This window comes from Gorilla gorilla, chromosome 18, assembly GCF_029281585.2.
Source record: "Gorilla gorilla gorilla isolate KB3781 chromosome 18, NHGRI_mGorGor1-v2.1_pri, whole genome shotgun sequence".
In the NCBI taxonomy this organism is placed as follows: Eukaryota; Metazoa; Chordata; class Mammalia; order Primates; family Hominidae; genus Gorilla; species Gorilla gorilla.
The window spans coordinates 103,947,160-103,970,219 of record NC_073242.2 but is presented as its reverse complement, the minus strand read 5'-3'; the positions used below and the strand labels follow the sequence as shown (position 1 = coordinate 103,970,219).

Here is a 23,060-nt window from a genome sequence, read left to right as displayed (position 1 = left end):
CAGGGCCGGCTACATCATTTGTGGGGCCTGGTACAGAATGAAAATGTGGGACCCTTATTCAGAAGTTACTAAGAATTTTTTTTTTTTTTTTTTTTGAGATGGAGTCTCACTCTGTTACCCCGGCGGGAGTGCAATGGCACGATCTTGGCTCAGTGCAACCTCTGCCTCCCGGGTTCAAGTGATTCTCCTGCCTCAGCCTCCCAAGTAGGTGGGATTCCAGGTGCCCGCCACCACGTCTGGGTAATTTTTGTATTTTTAGTAGAGACAGGGTTTCTCCACCTGGCTGGTCTCGAACTCCTGACCTCAGGCGATCTACCTGCCTCGGCCTCCCAAAGTGGTAGGATTACAGGCATGTGCTAAAAATTTCAAGATGAGGACAGCAGAGCATAAATGAAGCGCAGGACCCTTGCAAGTGGGCCCGTCTGGGTGTGACTGCATTTGGGGAGAAGGGGATGGGGTCCTGCCTGTCCCTGCAGTCACAGCATACCACGAGTCCTGGGGCAGAGGAGCCTGGATTCAGGCCCTTGGTGCCCAGCGGTCCTGGCTCACCGACACCCCTCGTTCAGCAGCCAGGGGGTTCCTCACTGTGTCCCAGATGTCACTCTAAAGATTGCTTCAGAGGCTCCCTCCCTGAATCGTTGGAGGGACTCTGCCAGTTCCAATGACCAGCCAGCTGCCTTCAGGTCACAAAAGAATCTGGGGCTGGTCTGAGACCAGGTGTACCCCCAGACCCCATCTCTGTCCAGATCATGAGAGGGAGTCCAGGGTCCCCCGCCTCCCACAGTTGGGCTTCCCTGCATAGCTGGAACTCAGCCAGGCCTGTTCCGGGAAGCAGGGCTGTGAGTGTGAGCGGTCGAGGTCCTTGGCATTTTGAACAAAGAATTGAACAAAACCCACAAAGTAACATAGCAATGAAACATGGGAAGGAAGCAGTGAAAGCAGGAATTTATGAAACAGATAAAGCACTCTGCAGGGCGGGAGTGGGCCTAAGCAAGCGGCTCAAGAGCCTGGTTACAAAGTTTCCTAGGTGTTTTGTTAGTTTGTTTTTGTGTTTTTTTTATTATTATTATTATTTTTGAGAAGTCTCTTACCCAGGCTGGAGCACAGTGGCATGATCTTGGCTCACTGCAATCTCCGCCTCCTGAGTTCAAGTGATTCTCTGGCCTCAGCCTCCCAAGTAGCTGGGATTACAGGTAAGCACCCACCACGCCCGGCTAATTTTCATATTTTTTGTAGAGATGGGGTTTCACCATGTTGGACAGGCTGGTCTTGAACTCCTGACCTCGTTAATCGGCCCACCTCGGCCTCCCAAAGTGCTGGGATTACAGGCACGAGCCATGGCACCCAGCCTCCTGGGTTTTAAGTACTGCTTTTGAGGTTCTATTGGCTACCCCTTATCTGGATGAAGGATTTGGTCTGTGGCTCATAAAAGGCTAATGTGAACTGGCGCCCTATGCAGATGAAGGGATGACCCATGCTTGGCCTGTGGCTAATCCAGGACACTCTCCCTTCCCATCTGAGATGTGGTGGAGACAGGAGGGTGATAGCGTGTCTCTATATTAAACACACACACACATGCACACGCGCACACACACACACACACACACACACACACACAAAGGCAGCCAGACTATGCACTAGGAACTGCCCTGGGAATCCCGTTGCATTCTCACAACAATCCCATTTCACAGATGAAGAAACCAAGGCACAGAAATATTCAGTAACGTGTCCAGGTGCGGTGGCTCATGCCTGTAATCCCAGTACTTTGGGAGGCTGAGGCAGGCAGATCACGAGGTCAGGAGTTCGAGACCATCCTGGCCAACATGGTGAAACCCCGTCTCTACTAAAAATACAAAAATTAGCTGGGTGTGGTGGCAGGTGCCTGTAATTCCAGCTACTCAGGAGGCTGAGGGAGGAGAATTGCTTGAACCCGAGAGGCAGAGGTTGCAGTGAGCCGAGATCACACCACTGCACTCCAGCCTGGGTGACAGAGCAACACTCCGTCTGAAAAAAAAAAAAAAGAAAAAAGAAATACTAAGTAACTTGTCTGAGGCCACTTAGTTACCAAGACGTGGGAGCTGGGACTTGAACCCAGGCAGTCTGGCTGGATTCATGCCTGCAGCCTCTGCACTTCTGCTACTTACTGTGTGAGAAGCGCCTGTTCTGTGGAAGGTTGTGGGCTGAGATCTTTCCATGACTTCCATTCATTTACCCCCAAGGCTGTTCTTAAAGACGGGCATGACAGTTATGCCCATTTTACAGATGGGGCCCTGAGGCTCACAAGGGCACACCACTCACCCATTTCCACAAAGCTATAGCTCGTTAGCAGAGGGCAGAATTCGGCCGCCTCTGCCCTAGCTTGAAGGCTGTGATTGACACAGAGGTTTTTTTTTTGTTGTTGCTGTTGTTTGTTCCTTTTTCTTTTTTTTTTTTTTGAGACAGGGTCTTGCTCTGTCATCCCGGCTGGAGTGCAGTGGTGCAATCTCAGCTCACTGCAAACTCTGCCTCCAAGATGCAAATGATTCTCGTGCCTCAGCCTCCCAAGTAGCTGGAATTACAGGTGTGCACTACCATGCCCAGCTGTTTTTTGTAGAGATGGGGTTTCACCATGGTCTCTACTAAACTCTGTCTCTACTAAAAATACAAAAATTACCCAGGCGTGGTGGCACATGCCTGTAGTCCCAGCTACTCAAGAAGCTGAGGCAGGAGAATCACTCGAACCTGGGAGGTGGAGGTTGCAGTGACCCAAAATCATGCACTCTAGCCTGGGGTCTCGCTTTTGCCCAGGTTAGAGTGCAGTGGCACAATCATAGTGGCTCACTGCAGCCTCAAACTCCTGGGCTGAAGGGAATCCTCCCACCTCAGCCTCCCAAGTAGCTAGGACTATAGGCATGTGCCATCATGGCGAGTTAATTTTTTGTGTGTTTTTATTTTCTCGAGACAGAGTCTTGCTCTGTTGCTCAGGCTGGACTGCAATGGCGTGATCTTGGCTCACCGCAACCTCCACCTCCTGGGTTCAAGCGATTCTCCTGCCTCAGCCTCCCGAGTTGCTGGGATTACAGGTGCGTGCCAGCATGCCTGGCTAATTTTGTATTTTTAGTAGACACAGGGTTTCGCCATGTTGGTCAGGCTGCTCTCGAGCTCCTGACCTCGTGATCCACCTGCCTCGGCCTCTCAAAGTGTTGGGATTACAGGCAGGAGCCACTGAGCCTGGCCTGGGGAGCTAATTTTTAAATTTGTTATAGAGACAAGAGAGACAAGAGTCTCTCTTATGTTGCCCAGGCTGGTCTCGACCCCCTGGCCTCAAGTGATCCTCCCACCTCAGCCTCCCAAAGTGCTGGGATTACAGATGGGTGTCACCGCAGCTGGCCTCTGAGGAGGGTTTCATTATAAACCTGCCCTGAAGGGAGGAAATCCAATTTTATGAGAGGGTGTAGCCTGGTGAGGCCTGGATGACCTCCGCAGGCAGGGGCTTGTGCCTGGGCTGAGGCCTAAGGGACAATGGGCAGACATGAAGTTGCCCCAGGCAGAGGGTACAATGTGGGCAAAGTCAGGAAGTGGCAGGGCTTGGATCACTCCAGGAAGAGAGAGGAGTCACGTGTCACAGGAGCTCGAGACCCAGAGAGTGAGGCAGGCAGGGACCAAGCTTGGGCACAGCCAGGAAAGCAGGACAGGGCATGGTGGGGCCAATGGAATCATTACCCAAGACAGGCATTTTCAGGGAAACAGCTTAGATAAGGCCAGGCGTACAGTAGCTCCCACCTGTAATCCCAGCATTTGGGGAGGCTGAGGTAGGAGGACTGCTTGAGCCTGGGAGTTCGAGACCAGCCTAGGCAACATAGTGAGACCCCCATATCCACAAAAAATTTTAAAAAGGAGTTTGTGTTCCTGTAGTAGCATACTTGGGAGGTTGAGGTGGCAGTATCACTTGAGCCCGGGAGTTCAAGGCTAAAGTGAGCTGATTGAGCCATTGCACTCCAGCCTGAGCAACAGAGAGATACGCTGTCTCAAAGGAAATACAAATTAAAAAACCAGCCGGGCATGCTGGCGTGTGCCTGTAGTCTCAGCTACTTGGGACACTGAAGTGGGAGGATCGCTTGAGCCCAGGAGTTCAAGGCTGCCGTGAGCTATGATTGTGCCTCTGCACTCCAGCCTGGGCGACAGAGAAAGACCCTGTCTCTTAAAAAAAAAAAAAAAAAAATCTTAGATAAGAGGATGCTGTGCCTCCCTGGGGGTCTTCAGTCACCCATGGTCCTGGCAGCAGAGGAGGGCCAGGAGAGAGCTTCACCCACCTGCTGTCCTGCCCATGTGACATCCGCAGGTGCTGCCATGGCCACGACTGTTGTTACACTCGAGCTGAGGAGGCCGGCTGCAGCCCCAAGACAGAGCGCTACTCCTGGCAGTGCGTCAATCAGTGTCCTGTGCGGTGAGTCCCCAGCACCACCATGCCACCCACCCCGAGTATCCCCTGGGCATCCTGGCATAGCCAGATGACTTCCGTGCCCCTGTTGCAATAACCACTGCTTCCAACTCTCTATAGACCACCCCTTGGGTATATCTAATGTAAGTGATATTTATTTTATTTATTTATTTTTTGAGTCAGAGTCTCGCTCTGTCACCCAGGCTAGAGTGTGCTGATGTGATCTTGGCTCACTACAACCTCTGCCTCCTGGGTTCAAGCGATTCTCATGCCTCAGCCTCCCAAGTGGCTGGGACTACAGGCATGCACCATCACGCCCAGCTCATTTTTGTATTTTTTTCAGTAGAGGTGGGGTTTCACCAAGTTGGCCGGGCTGGTCTCAAACTACCCACCTCAAGTGCTCTGCCCGCCTCGGCCTCCCAAAGTGCTGGGATTACAGGCATGAGCCGTGGTGTCTGGCCCTAATGTGAGTGATCTTTAACACTGAGCACTTGAAAAAGAAAACCCTGAAGAAACCTAATTCTTTGATGTCTGGATGACAAGAAAGAAGATAGAAATGGCATCAGATAATAAACAGTGTAAATGTTTATCAGAAAGAGGCTGGTGGTCGGGACAAGTAGGAGGATCGCTTGAGTCCAGGAGTGCATCTCTACAAAAAAGTTAAAGGATTTTTTAACATTGGCCAGGCGTGGTGGCACACATCTGTGATCCAAGCTACTTGGGAGGCTGAGGCAGGAGGATTGCTTGAAGCCCAGGAGATTGAGGCTGCAGTGAGCTGTGATCAAGCCACTGCACTCCAGCCTGGGTGACACAGCAAAATCCAGTCTCAAAAAAAAAATAATAATAATATTTTACATAACCAACCACTTCTAAAGATTAAAACCCCCATGATTAAAAACCTCAGGTCCCTCAGGCAATCATACCAGATATCGAAACAAAGCAATAACATAAGGACTGCAGTTTTTATTTTATTTTTATATTATTTATTTATTCTTTGTTAGTTTGTTTTTGGAGTGTGGGTTTTGTTTTGTTATTTTTTTATTTTGTTCTACTCAGTTTTATTCTTATTGCTCAGGCTTGAGTGCAATAGCCTGTTCCAAGCTAACTCAAACTCCGCCTCTTGGGTTCGGGTGATGATGGCTGCACGTCAGCGGCCCTCGGCCTCTCGGGTTTCGGCGGTGGTTGCACGTCAGCGGCCCTCCGCCTCTCGGGTTTCGGCGGTGGTTGCACGTCAGCGGCCCTCCGCCTCTCGGGTTTCGGCGGTGGTTGCACGTCAGCGGCCCTCCGCCTCTTGGGTTTCGGCGGTGGCTGCACGTCAGCGGCCCTCCGCCTCTCGGGTTTCGGTGTTGGTTGCACGTCAGCGGCCCTCCGCCTCTCGCGTTTCGGTGTTGGTTGCACGTCAGCGGCCCTTGGCCTCTGGGGTTTCGGTGATGGTTGCACGTCAGCGGCCCTCCGCCTCTCTGTGATGGTTGCACGTCAGCGGCCCTCGGCCTCTCGGGTTTCGGTGTTGGTTGCACGTCAGCGGCCCTCCGCCTCTCGGGTTTCAGCGATGGTTGCACGTCAGCGGCCCTCGGCCTCTTGGGTTTCGGTGGTGGTTGCACGTCAGCGACCCTCCGCCTCTTGGGTTCGGGTGATGATGGTTCCACGTCAGCGACCCTCGGCCTCCTGAGTTTGCATGGTGGTTGCACGTCAGCGGCCCTCTGCCTCTCGGGTTTCGGTGGTGGTTCCACGTCAGCGACCCTCCGCCTCTTGGGTTCGGGTGATGATGGTTCCATGTCAGCGGCCCTCGGCCTCTCGGGTTTCGGTGGTGGTTCCACGTCAGTGACCCTCTGCCTCTTGGGTTCAGGTGATGATGGTTCCACGTCAGTAGCCCTCGGCCTCTCGGGTTTCAGTGATGGTTGCACGTCAGCGGCCCTCGGCCTCTCGGGTTTTGGTGATGGTTGCACGTCAGCGGCCCTCGGCCTCTCGGGTTTCGGTGGTGGTTCCACGTCAGCGACCCTCTGCCTCTCGGGGTTCGGGTGATGATGGTTCCACGTCAGTGGCCCTCGGCCTCTCGGGTTTCGGTGGTGGTTCCACGTCAGCGACCCTCCGCCTCTTGGGTTCGGGTGATGATGGTTGCACGTCAGGGGCCCTCGGCCTCTCGGGTTTCGGCGATGGTTGCACGTCAGCAGCCCTCCGCCTCTCGGGTTTCGGCGGTGGTTGCACGTCAGCGAACCTCCGCCTCTCGGGTTTCGGTGGTGGTTCCACGTCAGCGGCCCTCCGCCTCTTGGGTTCGGGTGATGATGGTTGCACGTCAGGGGCCCTCGGCCTCTCGGGTTTCGGTGGTGGTTGCACGTCAGCGCCCCTCCGCCTCTCGGGTTTCGGTGATGGTTGCACGTCAGCGGCCCTCGGCCTCTCGGGTTTCGGTGGTGGTTCCACGTCAGCGACGCTCTGCCTCTTGGGTTCGGGTGATGATGGCTGCACGTCAGTGGCCCTAGGCCTCTCGGGTGTTGGTTGCACGTCAGCGGCCCTCCGCCTCTCGGGTTTCGGTGTTGGTTGCACGTCAGCGGCCTCTCGGTGATGGTTGCACGTCAGCAGCCCTCGGCCTCTCGGGTTTCGGTGTTGGTTGCACGTCAGCGGCCCTCGGCCTCTTGGGTTTCGGCGGTGGTTGCACGTCAGCGACCCTCCGCCTCTTGGGTTCGGGTGATGATGGTTCCATGTCAGCGGCCCTCGGCCTCCTGGGTTTGCATGGTGGTTCCATGTCAGGGGCCCTTGGCCTCTCGGGTTTCGGTGTTGGTTGCACGTCAGCGGCCGTCGGCCTCTCGGGTTTCGGCGGTGGTTGCACGTCAGTGGCCCTCGGCCCCTTGGGTTTCGGTGGTGGTTCCACGTCAGCGACCCTCCACCTCTTGGGTTCGGGTGATGATGGTTCCACGTCAGCGGCCCTCGGCCCCTCGGGTTTCGGTGGTGGTTGCACGTCAGCGGCCCTCCGCCTCTCGGGGTTCGGGTGATGATGGTTCCACGTCAGCGACGCTCTGCCTCTTGGGTTCGGGTGATGATGGTTGCACGTCAGTGGCCCTAGGCCTCTCGGGTGTTGGTTGCATGTCAGCGGCCCTCCGCCTCTCGGGTTTCGGTGTTGGTTGCACGTCAGCGGCCCTCGGCCTCTTGGTGATGGTTGCACGTCAGCGGCCCTCGGCCTCTCGGGTTTTGGCGGTGGTTGCACGTCAGCGACCCTCCGCCTCTTGGGTTCGGGTGATGATGGTTCCACGTCAGCGGCCCTCGGCCTCCTGGGTTTGCATGGTGGTTCCATGTCAGGGGCCCTTGGCCTCTCGGGTTTCGGTGTTGGTTGCACGTCAGCGGCCGTCGGCCTCTCGGGTTTCGGCGGTGGTTGCACGTCAGCGGCCCTCCGCCTCTCGGGTTTTGGCGGTGGGTGCACGTCAGCGGCCCTCGGCCCCTTGGGTTTCGGTGGTGGTTCCACGTCAGCGACCCTCCGCCTCTCGGGGTGATGATGGTTCCACGTCAGCGGCCCTCGGACTCTCGGGTTTCGGTGATGGTTGCACGTCAGCGGCCCTCGGCCTCTCGGGTTTCGGTGGTGGTTCCACGTCAGCGACGCTCTGCCTCTTGGGTTCGGGTGATGATGGTTGCACGTCAGGGGCGCTCGGCCTCTCGGGTTTCGGCAATGGTTGCACGTCAGCGGCCCTCTGCCTCTCGGGTTTCGGTGGTGGTTCCACGTCAGCGACCCTCCGCCTCTTGGGTTCGGGTGATGATGGTTCCATGTCAGCGGCCCTCGGCCTCTCGGGTTTCGGTGTTGGTTGCACGTCAGCGGCCCTCCGCCTCTTGGGTTTCGGTGATGGCTGCATGTCAGTGGCCCTAGGCCTCTCGTGTGTTGGTTGCACGTCAGCGGCCCTCCACCTCTCGGGTTTTGACGGTGGTTGCACGTCAGCGACCCTCCGCCTCTTGGGTTCGGGTGATGATGGTTCCATGTCAGCAGCCCTTGGCCTCTCGGGTTTCGGTGATGGTTGCACGTCAGTGGCCCTAGGCCTCTCGGGTGTTGGTTGCACATCAGCAGCCCTCCGCCTCTCGGGTTTCGGCAATGGTTGCACGTCAGCGGCCCTCGGCCTCTCGGGTTTCGGCGGTGATTGCATGTCAGTGACCCTCCGCCTCTCGGGTTTCGGTGGTTGTTCCATGTCAGCGGCCTTCTGCCTCTTGGGTTCGGGTGATGACGGTTCCATGTCAGTGGCCCTCGGCCTCTCGGGTTTCGGCGATGGTTGCACGTCAGCGACCCTCCGCCTCTCGGGTTTCGGTGGTGGTTCCACGTCAGCGACCCTCCGCCTCTTGGGTTCGGGTGATGATGGTTCCATGTCAGCAGCCCTTGGCCTCTCGGGTTTCGGTGATGGTTGCACGTCAGTGGCCCTAGGCCTCTCGGGTGTTGGTTGCACGTCAGCAGCCCTCCGCCTCTCGGGTTTCGGCGGTGGTTGCATGTCAGTGACCCTCCGCCTCTCGGGTTTCGGTGTTGGTTGCACGTCAGCGGCCCTCGGCCTCTCGGTGATGGTTGCACGTCAGCGGCCCTCCGCCTCTTGGGTTCGGGTGATGATGGTTCCACGTCAGCGGCCCTCGGCCCCTCGGGTTTCGGTGGTGGTTGCACGTCAGCGGCCCTCGGCCCCTCGGGGTTCGGGTGATGATGGTTCCACGTCAGCGGCCCTCGGCCTCTCGGGTTTCGGTGGTGGTTCCACGTCAGCGACCCTCCGCCTCTTGGGTTCGGGTGATGATGGTTGCACGTCAGGGGCGCTCGGCCTCTCGGGTTTCGGTGGTGGTTCCACGTCAGCGACCCTCTGCCTCTTGGGTTTCGGTGATGGTTGCACGTCAGTGGCCCTAGGCCTCTCGTGTGTTGGTTGCACGTCAGCGGCCCTCCGCCTCTCGGGTTTCGGTGGTGGTTCCACGTCAGCGGCCCTCTGCCTCTTGGGTTCGGGTGATGACGGTTCCATGTCAGTGGCCCTTGGCCTCTCGGGTTTCGGTGGTGGTTCCACGTCAGCGACCCTCCGCCTCTTGGATTCGGGTGATGATGGTTGCAAGTCAGGGGCCCTCGGCCTCTCGGGTTTCGGCGATGGTTGCACGTCAGCAGCCCTCCGCCTCTCGGTGATGGTTGCACGTCAGCGGCCCTCCGCCTCTCGGGTTTCGGTGATGGTTGCACGTCAGCGGCCCTCGGCCTCTCAGGTTTCGGTGATGGTTGCACGTCAGCGGCCCTCTGCCTCTCGGGTTTCGGTGGTGGTTCCACGTCAGCGACCCTCCGCCTCTTGGATTCGGGTGATGATGGTTCCACGTCAGCGGCCCTCGGCCTCTCGGGTTTCGGCGATGGTTGCACGTCAGCGGCCCTCGGCCTCTCGGGTTTCGGCGATGGTTGCACGTCAGCGGCCCTCGGCCTCTCGGGTTTCGGTGTTGGTTGCACGTCAGCGGCCTTCGGCCTCTCGGGTTTTGGTGATGGTTGCACGTCAGCGGCCCTCTGCCTCTCGGGTTTCGGTGGTGGTTCCACGTCAGCGACCCTCGGCCTCTCGGGTTCGGGTGATGATGGTTCCATCTCAGCGGCCCTTGGCCTCTCGGGTTTCGGTGATGGTTGCACGTCAGCGGCCCTAGGCCTCTCGGGTGTTGGTTGCACGTCAGCGGCCCTCCGCCTCTCGGGTTTGGGTGTTTTTTCTGCCTCAGCCTCCTGAGTAGCTAAGGGAGGTGTCTTGAGATTATCATCCGCTGAGGGTGGAGCTGAGGGTGGAAGAGGAGTGAGCGGACACTCGGAAGGTGTCTTGAGGCTCAGGGAGTTATCAGTTATAGAATGTTGTTGAGTTGGAGGAGGTGGCTGGTGGCCCATCCTGTTTTTTAAAGTTTCAACTGTGAGGTAGGGCCAGTGGGGCAATCCTGAAGAATGACGATGCTCCGCTGCCGCCATTCTGACCTGTAGGGACAAAGGAGGGAATGTTTTCACACATATCCATTTGATGGACAAAATTACTGCCACCAACACAGTCTGCACCTTCTGTTGCTGGTGATAGATTTTTCCACCTTTCCATCCTCCAGGTTTCAAAATAGCAGTATCAGCGTCATAATATCACCCTTCCACTGAGTACTGCCGACAGCTGGGGGGTAAAGTCATTGGGACACACTGTTGTCTCCACATGCCACTGTGTCTGTCTGCAAATGTAGGCAGGCTGGGGTCCTGCCCCAGGGAAGACAGAGTCATAACAGAGTAATAAAGAAGCATGTTTGAGACACAGGAGTGTCTATGTCTATCCTCATTCCTCCCTCACAGCCATCACCAGAGCATGTTTCTTGCACCAGGTCAACAGACAGTAAGAGACAGTAAGAGAGGCATGAAAAGCCCATTGTCCACACATGTTGCAGCTTCTTTTTGGAGAATGTTTCCCAGGCCTTTTATGTTCTGTCTCTGATTCTCAGAACTCTGCAAGGTCAGTGTGACCACCCTGCTCCAAATCTAAGAAAACAGAGGTTTCCAGAGGAAGGAGAAATTGTGCCCAGGGTCACACAGCTTGCAAGAGGCAGAGTGGAAGTTGATTCCAGCTCTGCCTGCAGGACCCTCTCATTTCCCCTCTGTTTCCCTCCTTGACAAAGGATCTTCTTCACTCTGGAGGTGCCACCCATGAGAACAAAGAGCTCTGGAGAGATGTGGATTCCTGAAGAGCTGCAGGGGAACTGGGAGAGGGTTTTCTGACAGAACAATCTTCTCTCAAGAAGTCAGTTAGGCATGGCTATAATATTTCTTTTCACTCCCAGGTAATACCAAATTGTAAGTGCACTAGGACATGAAGAATACTTTTGTCCATGGAAAAATGAGGTGGGAATTCTAAACAAAGCAAGTTTTAAAACTGTGTTTCACTTCAAGTGTACAAGTCCCATCACGTGTAATCATAGGACTCGGCAGCTTTTGAAGGTACAGAGGCCACACAAGAACCAGCTTAGCTGAGCATCATTTAAGGCCTTCATTTGGAATTGTCCCTGTGGGTAATAAGTTACATTCACTCTTCACTAATTTACAGTCAGGGCCCATTTGCTACTACAAATACGGGACCTCTGACACTTAGAATATTAGATCAGGGGCCCCACTGGGTGGGTATGAAAGTGTTTTTGCACAACATGGTTACCAACAGGGATGGGACTGTGATGCTTGTAGGCAGCCTTTCTCTCTGCCATCTCCCTCTGCAGGGCTTGAGCACAGAGCTGTAGGGAGAAAAATGTATCCATGTCCTGACCTGGCAGACTATGTCCAAAAGCAAGGAAAACAAGCAAACTTACCCAGTTGCAAAGAGGCTTTCTTGCAGAAGGGGGGATCTGAAAAAGCCAACACATGAGAAATTGAATGTTGAGAGAGTCTAAGGGCCGTGGCATCATCTGCATCAGCACTGAACTATCCTGCAACTGCGGGGAGGAAGCTCCTTACTTTGCATTTGTGGTAGTCCTCTGCCCGCCGCCGCAACTCTTGCGCACGTTGAAACATTTTCCTATGGATTACAATCACTTTCATCAGATAAAGCACCACTTTCAGGATGATTTTAAATAATCTGCCATGTTTCTGTTATCCTCACAACTGTACCCTTACACAATCTATCTCTACCTAGAAAACGTATTTCAGATGGCTATAAGAGTACAGTCTGAGCCGGTCACGGTGGCTGACGCCTGTAATCCCAGCACTCTGGGAGGGCGAGGCGGATGGATCATGAGGTCAGGAGATTGAGACCATTGTGGCTAATATGGTGAAACCCCTTCTCTACTAAAAATACAAAAAATTAGCCAGGCGTGGTGGCAGGCACCTGTAATCCCAGCTACTCGGGAGGCTGAGGCAGGGGAATCACTTGAACCTGGGAGGCGGAGGTTGCAGTGAGCCAAGATCACGTCATTGCACTACAGCCTGGGTGACACAGCGAGATTCCATCTCAGAAAAACAAAAACAAAAACAAAAAAACTGTACAGTCTGATCCAAACTGTTGCTATATTGATTCCTCCTCTTGCTTACTGCCTGCTGACTTCTGAGATGATAGTTTCCTTCCCCATTCTCAGTGTATCCCTAATTCATCCTTCATTGAGCATCTTTTATCATAAAGCTGTATTCTCTTTGTATTAATATCCTTACCGTGTTTCACAGGGCAGAAACAGCTGGGCTTATAAACAGGCATAGTCCTTTTGAAGGATGTGGCTGATCCTACAACAACACACTTTCCTAAGGATGACAACAACTCACCCCACCCCTAGAATAGCTGGTATGAACCGAGTTTCCACACAGTCTAGCTGGCAATGGGGTCAGGAGACCTTTTGCTGCTTCACATCTTTTGGTCACTGGTAAATATTAAGGTACTTTGTTTTCTGTTTTGTGAACTCTCTCTCTCTCACGATATGTCTTCTGACCATTTGTTTCTATTTCTGCATTTACCGGGTCTAAACATTGTACAGAGGTTAAAAACAACACTCCAATGGGCGTTTCCCAAGACGGTGGGGTTCAGTTTCTGAACTCACTTGTAGGTGTGTATTTCTTTCATATCCAATTTCCCATTTTCCTCTGCCTCTGATACCTACCTCTCCTTTTCTGCATGCTCACATTCCTTCATGCTTAGTTTCCTCAGATTAGAAGGGAGAGAAATGCACACACATGATCCACCAGCCCATGTGGGATTCCCTCTGCCCTTCTGGCATCTGAAGGCTGTGATTCAAAGATCCCCCCTGCAACCTTTCCACAAATGAACCAACTGATTCTCACAACCGAAGGGAGAATGGACACCTCCCACTGAGGGACAAAAAAAAAGTCACACTCTGGCCTGCTGGCAAGTCACCTGTCATTTCCAGCTCATCTTCATAGTTCCATGGTTAGTCCTATTCTTTAGTAAATATAAAGACTACTAAAAGCTTCTATGAGGTGCACTATGTGTGTTTCTGGGGTCAGTCTTGTGCTTGACACAGCGAAAGCTCATTTTAGTTCACTGTGAAAAACCAGACCTCACCAATTCATCACAACTAACTCCATCGGAAGCAGAGGATTGCTCCTCATCTGACTCCTCCTGTGTGAGACCTGATTCTCAGTCAGAGGCTGATGCCGGAACTGAGACCATCAGCCATAGAGAGGTCCTTCCAGAATATGGTGTCATTAACCCCGCAGTTCACTACTGCACTCTGCCATGATTCAGGACTGGAACTCTTGTCATCGACTTTAAAGATCCTGGTTGAGAGAAAAGGCAATCTGAATGCTGGGCGCATCTATTGAATTACAAATGATTGGAATGGCTCCTAAGTCAGGGTGTTATGTCCTGAAAATAGGTGACAACGGCAAACCATCCACCCTGGTGTTGACTGACTTTAACAAGGTTCAGTTCACAGAGATTGAGGGCAGAAAAAGGAAACGGCCTAAAAAGGGTAAGTTTGCTGTGTTGCCCTCACACCACTTGATTCATGGTCCTGATCCTAAGGATCTCACCTGATACTTGGTTTTATAGGAAGCATGTGTAAAATTCCCAGAACGCTAGGAAACAGGGACGAAAACACTTCAAAGAGAAAGTTAATGAACTTGTTTCTGACCACAGGGCATCCTTCAGCACATGCTGTCTGGAGTGGTCTCCAACAAGGAGTGTGTGGTGAGGTGCTGAGAATGCAATGGGAGCAGGGTCCTGTCCCCACGCTAAAGAAGCTCACAGTTTAATGCAAATGAGAAGCCAGTGAGAACATCACTACTCCTGCTGTGCACTTGGGAACTAGAAACACAAAACCTGACTCTGGAGGGAAGCTAAGGAAGCATTCTACTCTTGAGTTGACATAAGTGCATCTGAAGCTTCTGATCTCCGATGAGAACAATGGGGGACACCAAACAGAATATAAAACCCATGATTGAATACATCAAATTGCTAACATGGCAGTAAACAGACATGAGGTGAAGATGGAGAAGAAGGAAACCCAGGACGAAAGTCAGCCTCGCATTTGGAACCCATTTCCCTGAGTTTCACTGCTGAATTCCAGAAGGAACTACTGAGATGCAAAGAAGCACAGCAGCTTTTGCACACATGCGTGGGATTAGAAGGAAAACAAGTGGATTGAGGGTCTGCCAATGAAAGCGACCCATACTGAAGTCCACTGGCTCTGGTTGAGACCCAGAAGAGTCATGCATCAGAATAGAGGTGGACAGGAAATACCCTGGCCTTTGTAGGGACTGAGCCTGCACCGACGACCTCAATTGCAGCCTGTATGGAGGACCCCTGACCATCCCCCAGAAGTAGACTCCCATCTCTTCTGCAGCAAGATAACATGCTACTAGGCCTCAATTCATTGCTAAATATTTTTTAACAAGTATCTCACATTTAACAAAAAAAGATCAGTCATATGGCAGCAAAATACAATGTAATATGACCAAAACATGAAAGACTGTGAAAATGAATCTGGAGGTGACCCAAGCATTGAATTCAACAATCCAGGCTGGGTGTGGTGGCTCACACTGGGAGGCTGAGGTAGGCAGATCACCCGAGGTCAGGAGTTCAAGACTAGCCTGGCCAACATGGTGAACCTCTATCTCTACTAAAATTACAAATATTGGGCTGGGCACGGTGGCTCATGCCTGTAATCCCAGCACATTGGGAGGCCGAGGTGTGCGGATCATGATGTCAGGAGTTCTAGACCAGCTTGGCCAATATGGTGAAACCCCGCCTCTACTAAAAATACAAAAATTATCCGGGCATGGTGGCATATGCCTGTAGTCCCAGCTGCTCAAGAGGCTGAGGGATAAGAATCGCTTGAACCTGGGAGGTGGAGGTTGCAGCGAGCCAAGATCATGCCACTGCACTCTAGCCTGGGTGACAGTGTGAGACTCTGTCTCAAAAAAAAAAATTGGCCAAATGTGGTGGCACACACCTGTAATCCAAGCTACTCGGGAAGCTGAGGCAGAATTGCTTCAAACTGGGAGGCAGAGGTTGCAGTGAGCCAAGATTGCACCATAGCACTCCAGCCTGGGCGACAGAGCGAGACTCTATCTCAAAATTAAAAAAAAAAAAAAAGGCTGGCTGTGGTGGCTCACGCCTCTAATCCCAGCACTTTGGGAGGCTGAGGCAGGTGGATTACCTGAGGTCAGAAGTTCGAGACCAGCCTGGACAACATGGTGAAACCCCATCTCTAGTAAAAATACAAAAATAAGCTGGGTGTGGTGGTGGGCACCTGTAATCCCAGCTACTCGGGAGGCTGAGGCAGGAGAATCGCTTGAACCCAAAAGGCAGTGAGCTGAGATTGTGCCATTGCACTACAGCCTGGGCAACAACAGCAAAGCTCCATCTCAGGGAAAAAAAAAAAAAAAAAGAGAGAGAAAGGAAAACCAATGCCAGTACTAGCAACTCCTCTTCCCCCGAAAAAATGACAAACAAGAATGTAGGAAGGGAAAGGAATTATACAGCTTAAACTAATGAAGCAGAAAGGACAAACTCAATTTTGAACCCACTGAATTTGCCACAAATATTGTAGAAAATATTCTCAAGGACTTTACAGTTGTCTACTTTGATTGGCACATGGTTCATACAACAGTATTTGTGTCAAGGCACATCTTACTGTTTTTTGGCGGTCTTCCTCTTTCCATTGATTTTGTAATGATGGTTGACTTTCTTTATGACCTTCGTCTTACGGATTTTAGCTTGAACTTTTGTTTCCACCTGTTTCCGTAAAGGACAGATGTCTTCCAGGCCAATTTTAATTCCTGGAAAGGAAGAAACTCTTTTCTTTGTGTGCATACAAATGGACCTCAGCCCTTGGTGAGAGTGAGGAGAGGAGAAGGTGAGAAACCTGAGGGCAAGAAGCTGTTCTTTCCCTTTCCAGGGCAAACTCATTTCCACACTATGGGGACTCCAACAGAGCCATACCTTCCTGTCTACGGCGGTTGGACCTCCAGGCTCTCTGCTGTACATCCGTGGATCCATCATGTCCATTTTCAGACTGGAAGATAGTCTTCAGGAAAGACAACTAGGAAATAATAATATAAGAATGACGGCTGGGCACGGTGGCTCATGCGTATAATCCCAGTACTTTGGGAGGCCGAGGCAGGTGGATCACGGGGTCAGGAGTTCAAGACCAGCCTGGCCAAGATGGTGACACCCCGTCTCTACTAAAAATACAAAAATTAGCCGGGCATGGCAGGGGCGCCTGTAATCCGAGCTACTCGGGAGGCTGAGGCAGAGAACCGTTTGAAGCTGGGAGGCGGAGGTTGCAGTGAGCCAAGATCACACCACTGCACTCCAGCCTGAGCGACAGAATGAGACTCTGTCACACACACACACACACACACACACACACACACAAGAATGACATGAGGCTGGCACGGTGGCTCACTCCTGTAATCCCAGCACTCTGGGAGGCCGAGGCAGGCGGATCACCTGAGGTCGGGAGTTTGAGACCAGCCTCACCAACATGGAGAAACGCTGTCTCTGCTAAAAATACAAAATTAGCCAGGCATGGTGGTGCATGCCTGTGATCCCAGCTAGTCGGGAGGCTGAGGCAGGAGAATCACTTGAACCCAGCAGGAAAAGGTTGTGGTGAGCTGAGATTGTGCCATTGCACTCCAACCTGGGCAACAAAATTGAAACTCTGTCTCAAAAAAAAAAAAAAAAAAAAAAAAAAAATAGGCCAGGTGCGGTAGCTCACGCCTGTAATCCCAGCACTTTGGGAGGCTGAGGTGGGTGAATCACAAGGTCAAGAGATGGAGACCATCCTGGGCAACATGGTGAAACCCCGTCTCTACTAAAAATACAAAAATTAGCTGAGCATGGTGATGCACGCCTGTAGTCCCAGCTACTCGGGAGGCTGAGGCAGGAGAACTGCTTGAACTCAGGAGGCAGAGGTTGCAGTGAGCCAAGATCCCACCACTGCACTCCAGCCTGGTGACAGAGTGAGACTCCGTCTCAAAAAAAAAAAAAAAAAAAAATGACATGAATATACTTCACACAACGGAACTGCACACTTCAACACGGTTAGATGGTAATTATCATAAGTATTTTACCACAGGTTAACATGTTTCAGAACTTGAAAAGGAAGTAATTACCTTCAGCTCTCTGAGTTCTAGAATTTGTAACATTTCACCCCCTGCTCCTTCCTGATCTGCACTGGAGCATCTTCCTTCTGTCCCTGCTCTACTCAGAGTTCACTTTCCCTTCCCTCACATCAGCTTCATTGAGGCTGGTTTGAACTTAACGCAAAACATCCTCACTAATGACTGAATTCCCACCAAGATTTCCATATTATCACAGTATGCTTTTAATCTTTGAAGATATTAAATATTTGTTCTCATCATAGCTAAAATGCAATGCAAATCCCATCTCAGATGTGGGTCAGATACCTATGAATCTCCTGAGGTAGTCATTGAAATGACTTTTTTCTTGAGACGGAGTGTCACTCTCAACCATGCTGAAGTGCAGTGGTGCTACCTTGGCTCACGGCACACTCCACCTCCCAGATTCAAGCGATTCTTGTGCCTCGGCCTCCCAAGTAGCTGGGATTACAGGTGCCTGCTACCATGCCTGCCTAATTTTTGTCTTTTTAGTAGAGATGGGGTTTCACCATGTTGGCCCATCTGGTCTTGAACTCCTGACCTCAAGTGATCCATCTGCCTCAGCCTCCCAAAGTGCTGGGATTACAGGCATGAGCCACCACACCTGGCCTGAAATAATATCTTTCAAATTCTTTGTAGAATTTGTTTTTTCCTGATTTCTGCACATAGGATAAAAAAAAAAAATCATGTACTAGGATTTCGAGAGAAGCAATGGGTAATCTAAAAAGATGAAAACAGCAACCACGTCAATCCCACAGCTACTGCTAGATTTCACAGGAAAGGTAGCTGGCCCAGTTTGGAGCTAGGAGAAATGTCAAACACATGAAGAAATGAGAAGCAAAGAAATGCCATCACGCATGAATGCTTCATGGCACCCATGATGTCCCTGCCTAGGAGGTAGTGGTATAGATGACTAGATGACAACGACAAAGATGAGAGGTGCGAAGTTGTCCAAGTCCAACAGCTCAACTGAACTTTCCTAAATGGAATTGTTAAAAAGTGGTAAATTTAAAAACTTCCCCTGGCTCAAGTGGTGGCTCACGCTTGTAATCCCAGCACTTTGGGAGGCTGAGGCGGGTGGATCATTTGAGGTCGGGTTTTGAGACTAGCCTGGCCAACATGGTAAAACCCCGACTCTACTAAAAATAAAAAATTAGCTGGGCATGGTGGTGGGCACCTGTAATCCCAGCTACTTGAGAGGCTGAGGCAGGGGAATCACTTGAAGCCAGGAGGTGGAGGTTGCAGTGAGCCGAGGTCACACCATTATACTCCAGCCTGGGCAACAGAGGGAGACTCGTCTTGGGGGTGAGAAAAGAAAAAAAAAAAAAAAAAGCTTCCTCCAATTTATACCGAAAATTCTCTGTTCAGGACTAAGTGGCATAGAGAATGTTAAATGTGCCTAGATATCTTCATAACTCACATATTTTCTGTTTTCTACATATCTTGAAAGGCAGTGCCAAATGACGTGTAATTATCTAGGTGGTAAAACTGAAACATACTTCCTCTTCCCTTGAATATAAAAAAGCATTGTGGTATTAGTACTTTTATCTTGGATCATTGTTCAGAAGGAGGTTCAGCCCCCAGACAACCACATTTTTACTGTCATGAATGGCAAGACAAAATGTAGAGCTCAACTTACCCAAAGGAAAAAAGGCTCAAAAGACAAATTATGGCACAACTTAGCAGCCAAATTCTTACCAAGTACAGACTTTTGACATACTGATCTCTCTCCAGTTGCAAGTGGGAACATGCACTTTGAATGATGTCATTCAAAATTACCCTGCCCAGACACACTTTTCATTGATTCTCTTGGAGGGCAGTTCTAAGAGATTCTCTGGGGCTTTCTCTGCATCATGAGACGCAGTGCAGTTCTGCCCTTCACCTTCCGGCAGTTTGTCACCTCGTCCCTATGACCTCAGAGGAACTTTGTCTCAGGCCAATTGTTTGTTCCTTGGGCTCTTTCATTTCCCCTAAAAATCATTTGCTGCCCCTCTAAATGGCCTACATCTCCATCTATCTCCCTCTCCCCTCAGAAGAGGGTGCTCTTTAAGCATCAACCATCCAGCCCTTCTAGCAGTCTCATTTTTCAGCTGGTTCCCATGTTTATGCCTGTTCTATGTTTTTCTTTTCCTGTTAAGCTGTCTGTTGTCAGCTCATTTCTGCAGTGAATCTTCACAGAGGAGACTGGAAACTTTCCTTCCACCCATATGATAGAACTATAAAGCAGAAGAGTTTAGAAAGAATTTCCTATTTAAGTGACGAAACCTCATACTCCATTTGTGACAAATAGCACAAAGATTAAAAAAACTTATTTCTGACCAAAAGCTCTCTTGACATTCTATTAAACAAACACTGACCTATTTTTCATAATGTAAATGGCAGATATTTTCATAATTCTTGTGCTAATAAGTCATTTCCCTGATTTTTTGGATAAAACCACATATTCATAATGAAGTCCAGAAACGTGAATTGTTTTATATAATTTATTCTTATTTGTGATTACAAGTATACCTCTACAGAAAGTTAGTATACTCACCCAAAGGTACACTGTCCAGAGGGTAATGACAACTTCATAACTTCTCAGAAACTCAATAATGATATGTAACCAAGGACTTTCATCAAAGTCAGTCCCACGATGATGATGGTCAGCCAGAGTATTGATAACCTGGAATAATAATAGTTGAAATAATGAAAAGGTCAATGACACCGACAATATTTCACTCAGAAAGAATCATCCTTAGAAACCGTCAACCTCCTCCAAAAGGTAACCACATCCCTCAGATATCACCGTGGGATTCCACTGCTACAAAAAAGAACAGAAGTTAGAAGTCTCATGTTTTTCAGATGGCTGGTAGTGTTTTTAGGCATTGCAAATGTGGGGTGTTGTCTTTCTCGGTATAAAGCAGGGATATCCAATCTTTTGACTTCCCTGCCTATATTAAAAGAAGCAAAGTTGTCTTGAGCCACACATAACATACACTAACAATAGCTGATGATCTAAAAAAAAAAAACCTTTTTTTTTTTTTTTTTTTTTGAGACAGAGTTCCGCTCCACTCAGTCACCCAGGCTAGAGTGCAGTGGTGCAATCTCGGCTCACTGCAACCTCCAGCTCCTGGGCTCAAGCCATTCTCCTGCCTCAGCCTCCCAAGTAGCTGAGATTACAGGTCTCTGCCACCATGCCCGACTAATTTTTGTATTTTTAGTAGAGATGAGGTTTCACCATGTTGGCCAGTCTGGCCTTGAACTCCTGACAGGCGATCTGCCTGCCTCGGCCTCCCAAAGTGCTGGGATTACAGGTGTGAGCCACCGTGCCCGGCCATTTTTTTGTTTTTGTTTTTGTTTGTTGTTTTTGAGATGGGGTCTCACTCTGTCACCCAGGCTGGAGTGCAGTGGTGTGCTCTCTCGGCTCACTGCAACCTCTGCCTCTCAGGTTCAAGTGATTCTCCTGCCTCAGCCTCCTGAGTAGCTGGGAGTACAGGTGCCTGATAGTGCACTCAGCAAATTTTTGTATTTTTTGTGGAGATGGGGTTTTGCCATGTTGGTCAGGGTGGTCTCGAACTCCTGACCTCAGGTAATCTGCCCGCCTCAGCCTCCCAAAGTGCTGGGATTACAGGCATGAGCCACTGTACCTGGCCAAAATCTCCTAATGTTTTAAGAAAGTTTACAAATTTGTGTTGAACTGCATTCAAAACTGTCCTGGGCCACATGCAGCCCGTCACTCATGGGTAAGACAAGCTAAGTATAAAGTAATTATCTTTTCTTTTCTTTTTGTTTTGAGACAAAGTCTTGCTCTGTCACCCAGGCTAGATTGCAGTGGCATGATCTCAGCTCACTGCAACCTCCGCCTCCCGGATTCAAGCGATTCTCCTGCCTCAGCTACTGAGTAACTGGGATTACAGGCGCCTGCCACCATGCTCGGCTAATTTTTGTATTTTTAGTAGAAACAGGGTTTCACCATCTTGGCCAGGCTGGTCTCCAACTCCTGACCTCATGATCCACCTGCCTCGGCCTCCCAAAGTGCTGGGAATACAGGTGTGAGCCACTGCACCTGGCCAGTAGTTATCTTTAAAGTTATTTACTTGTTTTTTAAATTGATGTATAACATTGGATGCATTTATTATATATCACATGGTAAAAGAATCCCTCTAAATAATACTTCTCTCTTGGATTATATGAATCTTTGTCATTTAAAGCTCAGCATAAGTAAAAAAAAAAAAATACAATGAAGAGATTACTTCATTCACAAATAAGTATCAAATTTTAGTGCTTAAAAATTAACAAGGTGGGCTGGGCGTGGTGGCTCACGCCTGCAATCCCAGCACTTTGGGAAGCCGAGGTGGGTGGACCACGAGATCAGGAGATTGAGACCATCCTAGCTAACACACTGAAACCCATCTCTACTAAAAATACAAAAAATTAGCAGGGCATGGTGGCACACGCCTACAGTTCCAGCTACTTGGGAGGCTGAGGCAGAAGAATCACTTGAACCCGGGAGGCAGAGGTTGCAGTGAGCTGAGATCGCACCACTGCACTTCAGCCTGGGTGACAGAGCGAGACTCTGTCTCAAAAAAAAAAAAAAAAAAAGTTACCAAGGTGGAGATCATGAAAATGGCATGAATAGTGTGGGATTTCTCTAAGATTGTTGATATTAATTCCATTAGACTCTTCTGTGAGTGAAGACGAAGACTTCCCCTGAGTAAGTTCAGACAGCTTGTGATAACATTTCTACATCGATTCCTCAGGATTTAACTATATATTCTTGAAAACATCTCAATTTTAAATGTTTCTTTCAAGATGGTGAATTAAACAGAGATAGCCCTTCAACAGGTTGAACTCAGCATATGCTGAGTCCGAAATGGAAATGATGGAGTTAGAGAACCATACAACAATGGTAATGATTTCAGTAACATGGTGTTGAGCAGAACAAAGCAGACACAAAAGAGTACCTATGGCATGGCATGCATCTGTATATGCGAAATTCCAGAATAAGCAAGCTAACCTATGATAAGAAAGAGACTGGCTGGGAAGAGTGAGAGTTCACTTTCTGGGGTGACATAATAGTGTAGATCTTGGCTGGGCACGGTGGTTCACGCCTGTAATCCCAACGCTTTGGGAGGCCGAGGTGGGCGGATCACCTGAGGTAGGGAGTTCAAAACCAGCCTGACCAACATGGAGAAACCCTATCTCTACTAAAAATACAAAATTAGCTGGGAGTGGTGGCACATGTCTGTAATCCCAGCCACTCGGGAGGCTGAGGCAGGAGAATCGCTCGAACCTGGGAAGCAGAGGTTGCGGTGAGCTGATATTGCCCCATTGCACTCCAGCCTGGGCAACAAGGGAGAAACTGTCTCAAAAAAAAAAATAAATAAATAAAATAATGTAGATCTTGAAAGGGGGTTGGTTTATGCTGGTGTATGAACTTTCCAAAGTTAGTAAACTTACACTTAAGGTTATATATTTTGGCCAGGCGCGGTGGCTCAAACCTGTAATCCCAGCACTGGGAGGCTGAGGCAGGCGGATCACGAGGTCAAGAGATGGAGACTATCCTGGCAAACATGGTGAAACCCCGTCTCTACTAAAAATACAAAAATTAGCCAGGCGTTG

At 50.3% G+C, this 23,060-nt stretch overlaps 1 protein-coding gene across 13 annotated transcripts in view; it reads right to left on the bottom strand.

Moving 5' to 3' along the window:
- Positions 1 to 5,439: 5,439 nt before the first annotated feature.
- LOC101134557 (nuclear pore complex-interacting protein family member B12-like) overlaps positions 5,440 to 23,060 on the bottom strand; it is a 28,907-nt gene continuing 11,286 nt past the window's right edge. For 7 of the 13 annotated variants that reach the window (XM_055366500.2, XM_063699762.1, XM_055366501.2 and 4 more), the window contains 6 exons: positions 19,993 to 20,121; positions 16,276 to 16,375; positions 15,968 to 16,163; positions 11,841 to 11,901; positions 11,696 to 11,731; positions 5,440 to 10,340 (listed from right to left, as the gene is read on the bottom strand). In XM_055366500.2, coding sequence (XP_055222475.2) covers positions 6,963 to 10,340; positions 11,696 to 11,731; positions 11,841 to 11,901; positions 15,968 to 16,163; positions 16,276 to 16,375; positions 19,993 to 20,121 — 3,900 coding nt within the window. In that variant the 3' untranslated portion in view covers positions 5,440 to 6,962. Of the gene's footprint in view, positions 10,341 to 11,695; positions 11,732 to 11,840; positions 11,902 to 12,530; positions 12,590 to 12,910; positions 13,010 to 15,967; positions 16,164 to 16,275; positions 16,376 to 19,992; positions 20,122 to 22,898; positions 22,998 to 23,060 lie in introns of those variants that run through there. The other 6 variants (XM_055366505.2, XM_055366508.2, XM_055366507.2 and 3 more) reach the window with 4 other exon arrangements.